Raw genomic sequence first — 10120 nt, 5'->3', positions numbered from 1 at the left:
GGGGACACGTTTTCTCAGAAACTACTGAATTAACATGAATGAAAATTGCATGCTTATCTAAGAGATACTTGTCAAGACTGAGTTAGAAACTTGGTCCCATACATTATGTTTTAACAGAGTTACGGCCCTTGATCCATGTTATTCTACTTGGTGCATTGTGTCTGCATAGGGGACACGTTTACTCTGAAACTACTGAAGTTGGCTTACCTAAGAGATACTTATTAAGTTATTTTATCCAGAGAAGTGGCCATTTTTATGTATTAATTTCACATTTAATCATATTTTCTGAGGACATATAAAGTGGCCCTAGTGCCTATCTCTTCTTAAAGCTTTACAGGATTCTTTTTCATAGTTTATATTCACTACTATAGTTTATAGTAAGTTTATATTCACTACTATAGTTTATAGTAAGTTTATATTCACTACTATAGTTTATAGTAAGTTTATATTCACTACTATAGTTTAAAGTAAGTTTATATTCACTACTATAGTTTATTGTAAGTTTATATTCAGTACTATAGTTTATAGCAAGTTTATATTCACTACTATAGTTTATAGTAAGTTTATATTCACTACTATAGTTTACAGTAAGTTTATATTCACTACTATAGTTTATTGTAAGTTTATATTCAGTACTATAGTTTATAGCAAGTTTATATTCACTACTATAGTTTATAGTAAGTTTATATTCACTACTATAGTTTACAGTAAGTTTATATTCACTACTATAGTTTATTGTAAGTTTATATTCACTACTATAGTTTATAGTAAGTTTATATTCACTGCTATAGTTTATAGCAAATTTATATTCACTACTATAGTTTATATTCACTACTATAGTTTATAGCAAGTTTATATTCACTACTATAGTTTATATTCACTACTATATGAACAAATAAAATTCTAATGTGGCGGGGGATAGTGATAATGCTGTTTTCTTGTTATCAGTAAATTAGTGAATCAAAAACCTTTGACCCACGCCTCTGGTAAACAATGACCGTTCCCTTACTGGAGGTCAATCCATTCAATTTTTATTAAGTTTCCAGGGACAAGATTCAAATTAGGTTATAAAGTAACGTACACCCTTTTCTACTTGTAACCAAGTGTACAGATGGCCCAGTTGTTTGAGTTGCATCCTTTGACCAAAAAGGTTGATCGTAGGTTCAAATCCCAGATTGCCCACGATTGTGATCCTTGGTCTGTCAACAGCTGCTCTCTGTCAGGGGTTTTCAGCCTGATGCAGCCATATGCAATAAATTGTCTTGGAATGTAGGTTTAAGTGTCTGAAATCTCCCCATTCACCTTCATCCCATGTCAACAGGGGGTTGGTACCACAGCAAGGGTTATCTGAGAGTACTCACTCATATGTTACATCTCATAATGACATGAGGAACCAAGGCTATAAGTCTTCAGAGTGGTCACCTCCTTTTTACTCATTAGTCGATTTTAGGTGAAAAATATCTTGCGGTATTTAATCCTATTGTACCATATTTGATTGCCAAAATCAATTGCATTTCTACAAGGGTTCACTGTTTTGGAAGTCAGCAGTTAAACAACCCAGTATGTCTACTGTGTCAATGTTTGACCTGGGTAGATGTACACTGTCAATGTTTGACCTGGGTAGATGTACACTGTCAGTGTTTGACCTGGGTTGATGTACACTGTCAAAGTTTGACCTGGGTTGATGTACACTGTCCATGTTTGACCTGGGTTGATATACAATGTCAATGTTTGACCAGGGTTGATGTACACTGTCCATGTTTGACCTTGGTTGATGTACACTGTCAAAGTTTGACCGGGGTTGATGTACACTGTCCATGTTTGACCTTGGTTGATGTACACTGTCAGTGTTTGACCTGGGTTGATGTACACTGTCAATGTTTGACCTGGGTAGATGTACACTGTCAATGTTTGACCTGGGTAGATGTACACTGTCAATGTTTGACCTGGGTTGATGTACACTGTCAGTGTTTGACCTGGGTTGATGTACACTTTCCATGTTTCAGGCCAAGAAGATCATGGAGCATAATCGCAGATACGAGAGGAAGAGAGAGGAGAAGGATTTGAAGGCACGCAAGGAGAAAATCCGCAAAGCCCGAGAGGAATACGAACAGCAGAAAAAGGTACATCACTAAAACATTTTCCCAATTATCAATTTCAAACTAGACATCCCTTAATTCAATATAACAGAGAGACACATTTACTGAGGATTCAGAAGCTGTGAAAATTATTCTTATATTGTGTTTAAGAGTGAACAGTTTTAAAAGGCTTCAAGGTTCTCGTGTTAGGATTAAGAAGGTCTTTCAAGTATAGTGATGCCTTGTAGTCTTTTGATCCTGTAAGGCCACACACATTTTTTGTTTTTCATTTCAGGGGCCCCGCTGCCCCGACTGAAAAGCTGGAAAGAAAGAAATTAAACATAAAAATATTTATTTTTATTATGTATCCTGCTATTAATATAGACCCTCTTATACAATATAAAATGTTAAATTTATCACTGTGATGTGCTATGATATGATGTATATTGTATATTGTATGGTATATACATGGTATATATATATATGGTATGGGATATGACATAATACATGATTGATCAAGGACCCCTTTACTATCGCACACTGTGATGTGATATGACATAATGTATATTGTATGGTATATATCTGGTATATATATATGGTATGGGATATAATATTATATACTATTGATCAAGGCCCCCTCTAGTACCACACACTGTGATGTGATATGTGATGTTCAACGTCTGAAGTCTACCTTTTTTTAACTTTCAGGAACAGAGCCAGCAGAGCGGAGGGACAGGTGCAGAGGGATTTCCTGGGGGATTCCCTGGTGGTTTCCCAGGTAACCAGTTTGGAAAACAGTAATCCCGATGTACTGTAAGATGAAAGTAACATAAGGCTTCTCATGAAGCAAGTAAAATTTAGGGAAACACCAAGGCATATGATGACAAACTGCATCAGACTGAATGGCAGATTTTTCTATGTTTCCATGCTGTGGAGATGGTGCCAGGTGGTGTTGGTCCAAGCTGTTGTGATGTAAACGCATGACACGTGGACGTCTGCTCCCTGGGGAATTGATCCGTGAAGATCCGGGGTAGAATAGGTCTTCAGCAACCCATGCTTGCCGTAAAAGGCGACCATGCTTGCTGTTAGAGGCGACTATGCTTGTCGTAAGAGGCGACTAACGGGATCAGGTGGTCAGGCTTGCTGACTTGGTTGATGCATGTCATCGATCCCAATTGCGTGGAACGATGCTTGTCTGGTCCAGACTTGATTATTTACAGACGGCCATCATATAGCTGGAATATTGCTGAGTGCTGCTTTAAACAACAAACCAACCAACCAACTACCCTCCAGTGAGGTCCAGCCCCCTATAGTATAGATCCATACTCTACCTCCAGTGAGGTCCGGCCCCCTATAGTATAGATCCATATTCTACCTCCAGTGAGGTCCGGCCCCCTACAGTATAGATCCATACTCTACCTCCAGTGAGGTCCGGCCCCCTATAGTATAGATCCATACTCCAGTCCAGTGAGGTCCGGCCCCCTATAGTATAGATCCATACTCTACCTCCAGTGAGGTCCGGCCCCCTATAATATAGATCCATATTCTACCTCCAGTGAGGTCCGGCTCCCTATAGTATAGATCCATACTCTACCTCCAGTGAGGTCCGGCCCCCTATAGTATAGATCCATACTCTACCTCCAGTGAGGTCCGGCCCCCTATAGTATAGATCCATACTCTACCTCCAGTGAGGTCCGGCCCCCAATGGTATAGATCCATACTCTACCTCCAGTGAGGTCCGGCCCCCTATAGTATAGATCCATACTCTACGTTCAGTGAGGTCCGGCCCCCTATAATATAGATCCATACTCTACCTCCAGTGAGGTCCGGCCCCCTATAGTATAGATCCATATTCTACCTCCAGTGAGGTCCGGCCCCCTATAGTATAGATCCATACTCTACCTCCAGTGAGGTCCGGCCCCCTATAGTATAGATCCATACTCTACCTCCAGTGAGGTCCGGCCCCCTATAGTATAGATCCATACTCTACCTCCAGTGAGGTCCGGCCCCCTATAGTATAGATCCATACTCTACCTCCAGTGAGGTCCGGCCCCCTATAGTATAGATCCATACTCTACCTCCAGTGAGGTCCTGCCCCCTATAGTATAGATCCATACTCTACCTCCTGTGATGTCCGGCCCCCAATGGTATAGATCCATACTCTACCTTAAGTGAGGTCCGTCAGCCTATAGTATAGATCCATACTCTACCTCCAGTGAGGTCCGTCAGCCTATAGTATAGATCCATACTCTACCTCCAGTGAGGTCCGGCCCCCTGTAGTATAGATCCATACTCTACCTCCAGTGAGGTCCGGCAGCCTATAGTATAGATCCATACTCTACCCTCCAGACAGTCCTTCATGCTTAATCTGGGGACATAGTTGGACCAGTCACCTAAGACAAGTCACAATTCCCTGTACATACCAGATACCTATGGTGGTAGGTTCGAATCCTGATTTGCCACAGATATGTTTCGATGTTTGTCAGCACCATACCTGTGCCCGTAGGTTTCACCTAAGTGGTAAACGTCTGAGACCTGCATCACTTTAGGCTATCATTGATAGGTATATGATAAATATTGGTATTACTTATGTTGTAAGAGTTACTTCCCTTCGCATGTAAGAAACTCCAGACAGGACACCCTGGAAGGAAAAGGTCGTCCTGAAGCTGGGGGACATCTCCTGTGGCCCAGCTGCATGTAACAAGGTCCTGTTTTGTATACCAGACACTTCGATGTTTCAGGTGGTGGCGGCATGGCAGGCATGCCTGATCTCAGCCAGTTGCTCAGTGACCCCGAACTCATGCAGGCTTTCCAGGTACAGATACATCTTTCCTTAAAACCTCTCCTTGTGCTCATACACTGTAGATTGGCATGATGTTGTGTAACATAGGTGATATCACACAGTGCAGACTGGCTTGGTGTTGTGTAATATTGGTGATATCACACACTGCAGACTGGCTTGGTGTTGTGTAATATTGGTGATATCACACACTGCAGACCAGGATGGTGTTGTGTAATGTTGGTGATATCACACACTGCAGACCAGGATGGTGTTGTGTAATATTGGTGATATCACACAGTGCATAATGGCATGGTATTGTTGTAATGTTGATGATATCACACACTGCAGATCAGTGTGGTGTTGTGTAATGTTGGTGATATCACACACTGCAGACCAGGATGGTGTTGTGTAATACTGGTGATATCACACAGTGCATAATGGCATGGTATTGTTGTAATGTTGGTGATATCACACACTGCAGACCCGGATGGTGTTGTCTAATATTGGTGATTTCACACAGTGCATAATGGCATGGTGTTGTTGTAATGTTGGTGATATCACACACTGCAGACCAGGATGGTGTTGTGTAATATTGGTGATATCACACACTGCAGACTGGCATGGTGTTGTTTAATGTTGGTGATATCACACACTGCAGACCAGGATGGTGTTGTGTAATATTGGTGATATCACACACTGCAGACCAGGATGGTGTTGTGTAATGTTGGTGATATCACACACTGCAGACTGGCATGGTGTTGTGTAATGTTGGTGATATCACACACTGCAGACCAGGATGGTATTGTGTAATATTGGTGATTTCACACAGTGCATAATGGCATGGTGTTGTTGTAATGTTGGTGATATCACACAGTGCAGACTGGCTTGGTGTTGTGTAATATTGGTGATATCACACACTGCAGACTGGCTTGGTGTTGTTGTAATGTTGGTGATATCACACACTGCAGACCAGGATGGTGTTGTGTAATATTGGTGATATCACACACTGCAGACTGGCATGGTGTTGTGTAATGTTGGTGATATCACACACTGCAGACTGACATGGTGATATGTAATATTGGTGATATCACACAGTGCAGGCTGGCATGGTGTTGTGTAATATTGGTGATATCACACAGTGCAGACTGGCATGGTGTTGTGTAATATTGGTGATATCACACAGTGCAGACTGGCATGGTGTTGTGTAATATTGGTGATATCACACAGTGCAGAATGGCATGGTGTTGTGTAACATTGGTGATATCACACACTGCAGACTGGCATGGTATAGCTGTGTTGACTGGCATGGTATACCGGTAACTAACATTGCCCATATCACATACTGCAGACTGGCATGGTATAGCTGTGATGACTGGTATGGTATAACTAACATTGCCCATATCACATACTGCAGACTGACATGGTGTTGTGTAATGTTGGTGATATCACACACTGCAGACAGGCATGGTATAGCTGTGATGACTGGCATGGTATAGCTGTGATGACTGGCATGGTATAACTAACATTGCTCATATCACATACTGCAGACTGGCATGGTATCGCTGTGTTGACTGGCATGGTATACCGGTAACTAACATTGCTCATATCACATACTGCAGACTGGCATGGTATAACTAACATTGCCCACATCACATACTGCAGACTGGCATGGTATAACTAACATTGCTCATATCACACTACAGACCAGCTTGATATAACTGTATTATTGCAGCTGTCTCCTGTGAAATAACAAATATTGGAGGATGAATTAACTCTTTACCCTAGTTTCCAAACTTTTCCTGTCTGCAGGACCCTGAAGTTGTCCAAGCATTCCAAGACGTCGCTGCCAACCCAGCCAATGTCTCCAAGTACCAAAATAACCCCAAGGTGCAGGCTGTCATCAACAAGATGGCTTCCAGGTTTGGCGGCGGTGGTGGAAGCGGTGGTAGTGGTGAAGGAGGAAGCCCTGGGGGACCAGGGGGACCAGGAGGAGCAGGTGGAGGGTTCCCAGGGGGATTCCCTGGAGGATTCCCAGGCCCAAATATGGTAGGGATTTTGCCATGATATTCCTCATCATTCTTTCACAATACTGTTTCAACACTGTAAAATCTTTTTTTTATAAAAATGGTTTTAAACAATTTATAATTATTATTATAATTATATACAATAATTATTTTTTAGGTGGAATTTTATTCTTGTTTTTTCATTCATCACAATGACATTTTCTTATTTCAGTCTTAAACACCCTTACTTCAGTCCAAGAGCGCCACCAGTATCAGAGAATGGTGTTGACTGTGGACAATCTACGGATTTTATACAGTTTCTTAATGATCTGTACAAGGAGCTTTCTTATCACTACAGATAGAACACTTTGATGAAGATTTTAAAGTTGATTTTCTACCTTAACGTTATATGTTATGGATATTGTTATTTTTTTGAAAATGTCAAAAATATAAAATTATCAGCTGTTCTGCTTTATTTCTCTCATCTTTAGCATCAAATCTCAAGTAATTAATTGATTGCATTGATTGCAATTAATGCATGAACATTCACAAAAACATCGATGCATATGATGCTTGAATATTTGCCATACTCTTCTGTCATGTGTCTATAAGATATTGCTCATGGTGATACAACAGTATTTTCAGTTAAAGTCTTTGTTGTAATTCCCCTTTTCGTATTCAAAATGTGAAGAAAATTGTCCTTAAAACCATGGTCTTAGAAATTCACTCTCACTTCTTGTTACACAAAATATCAGTGTAAAACTAAACAAATTTGCATTGTTTGTAGAGAATAGCAATCGGATCATGCCTGATCTTATACCACTAAAAAAACTATTAAAAAATTGAAGACCACATGATTCTTTCATATTACTGTTATATGAAAGAATCGTGTGGTCCTTAACGTTTTTGGAGTAGTATATTTGTTGTATTAATGTTAGTCATTGCCTCTGTTTCAGATACTTGTACATAGCTTGTATCTTGATCATAGTGTGAGGAAATCATGTTGTTTTTTTTCTAAATGATTTTTTTTTTTTTTTTTTTTTTTTAGAAAATGTTTTGAACATTGTGCTTTTATTACCAAACTAGGATTTTTTCCATGAAAATAGATGTTTTCAATTTGAGGTTTGTTACTTTGATTTGACACCTCTTAATTTAATTTGAAAATAGAAACTGCTAAGCCAATAAAAACTTGCTTTGTCTTCTATGGTTTCTCAAATGTTCATCAATCATATTCTCTGTTGTCAATATGTTAATTGTTTTGAATAACAAATCAGTTTGGATTGTATAAAATATTTGTTACAATTTCAAACCGGTCATGCTCATTAGACATAATGTATCCTTTCGGATCGTGTTTTCAATGGTTCAGTAATAGACTATAGGTTTTGTTTGTTCTAAAAAATTTAGAAACATTTCAAGTTGAATATACTACAAACAAAAAGTTGAGGATCACCCGATTCTTTCAATTGGAATATGGAAGAATCAGGTGGTGCTTAATGTTTTTTTAATAGTGTAGCTTTAGTCTTCTTGCACTTTCCTTGGTTTGTGTAGCTGTTTATGCAGGTATCCAGGAACAGCTGTATCGCTTTCAGAAGTTGTATATATATATATCCGTATATTTCCTAGAAATATTGTATATCATTACTCTGTCTAGCTGTTCATTGCATTAGAGGTTTCTGATGTTCTGTAGTTCACTATTCACGTTTGTAATAAAATAAACAAAACCTTTGAAAGTGACTTCATTGTTTTCATGGCTGTTTGTGTAATTAGTGTAATCTCCATGGGGATTCTGGGTCGGAATTGGTCTCATTCAAGATTTTCCACTTATATAGTGACGTGCATGCATGACGGGATCAGGTGGTCAAGCTTGTTGACTTGGTTGAAGCATCTCATGGATCCCAATTGTGGGGATCGATGCTCATGATATGAATCTCTGGATTGTCTGGTAAAGACTTCATTATATACAGTCTGCCGTCATATTGCTGGAATATTGCTGAGTGTGGCGTTAAACAACAAATCAACCAACTTGTACTCGTCTGGTCTAATGCTGGTTTTTATATAATTCCAGCCTAAAGTTTAACAGTGTAACAAGATAAAGACTCCCAGCCAACTAGTCCTTGTTTTATCCCATGATACCAAAAACAAGGCAGGGTACCATCTTTAAATGGCTTGTTGTATCAGTCTCAGCCGAATTCTGTGATTCCGCGATCGCAGAAAATGTACTATACCAAAGAATTGCCGAAAAATTGTGGAATTTGCCTTTTCTTAATTAATCAATGCATTTACTTTTAATATTTTCAAGCTTCTCGGTCGAATTTTGCACTTGAATGGTGCTCAGACATTAACAGGCGATTCAAACATACAAACTATGACTCTTATAATAAAACAAACTTGAAAATATCATTATCACTTTTAAATGTTCTTGTGGTATTACAGCTACACAAACATCTAACCATAAATAAACATCAGACACTATGCATATGTTTTTGCATAAGTTTATGTCTTGAAATGTCTAAATACAATAGATTGAAAATGTTAAAGAAAAAATGAGTTTGGATTAATGTTTTCTTGGAATTTTGGTAATTTGACTGCAGAATTTGTTTGGGACTCTGGAATGATCCTGGAATAATGCATCCAGGACTTGAGATGTTTGAAGTTTATAAAACTCTCACGATACTACCTGGATTTAGAAGCACAGGCATGTTATTAATCCGTTTCCTCAGACTGGAAGTGTGTCATTTTTAACAGTGAGTTGCTCACCACTTTGAACAGTATTTAATTATACCACAGGGTGTCTGCTTGTCAGTGTGTCTGGTCTCAAACATTTACCATGTTGCTGAAACTCACAAGCAAGTGTGATGCTGATGAACCAAGAAAAACTAGAAAGGTGTTTTTATTACAGAAGAAGACCCCCCCACACCATTGCCTGAATGCCTCAAAACTCTACTACCAGAAACATAAGCTATTTCAGCTTTATTAAATCAGGTGACAGATGACATCACCAAGAGTTTTTTTCAACTTTGATCCTTAATGTTGTCGAATACAGTGCAAGTCTCATACCTCCAGCTACATTAACAAGAAAATTACATGCACTTCCATTTCAGTTACTTAAATAACAGTTTGAAAAAATGCATGTGTAATACAAGACAACAATAAAAAAGTCTCATACCTCCATCAACCTTAATGAGAAACTTATATATACTACTCAAAAGAAGTTCAGGATCACCCGATTCTTTCATATTACAATAGTTAATCTCTCA

The 10120-nt window shown here is 39.0% G+C and overlaps 1 protein-coding gene across 1 annotated transcript in view; it reads left to right on the top strand.

The window, feature by feature from the left end:
• LOC139450249 (hsc70-interacting protein-like) overlaps positions 1 to 8570 on the top strand; it is a 57379-nt gene extending 48809 nt beyond the window's left edge. Inside the window, exons 9-13 of the mRNA XM_071231927.1 lie at positions 2007 to 2123; positions 2787 to 2856; positions 4820 to 4893; positions 6670 to 6906; positions 7096 to 8570. Of these exons, the coding sequence (XP_071088028.1) occupies positions 2007 to 2123; positions 2787 to 2856; positions 4820 to 4893; positions 6670 to 6906; positions 7096 to 7101 (504 nt within the window). The 3' untranslated portion in view covers positions 7102 to 8570. The remainder of the gene's footprint in view (positions 1 to 2006; positions 2124 to 2786; positions 2857 to 4819; positions 4894 to 6669; positions 6907 to 7095) is intronic.
• The last annotated feature ends 1550 nt before the right edge of the window (positions 8571 to 10120 follow it).

Source organism: Haliotis cracherodii, unplaced genomic scaffold, assembly GCF_022045235.1.
Source record: "Haliotis cracherodii isolate W230 unplaced genomic scaffold, xgHalCrac1.p SCAF_8, whole genome shotgun sequence".
Classification (NCBI taxonomy): domain Eukaryota; kingdom Metazoa; phylum Mollusca; class Gastropoda; order Lepetellida; family Haliotidae; genus Haliotis; species Haliotis cracherodii.
This window is presented reverse-complemented; position numbering and strand designations above follow the sequence as displayed.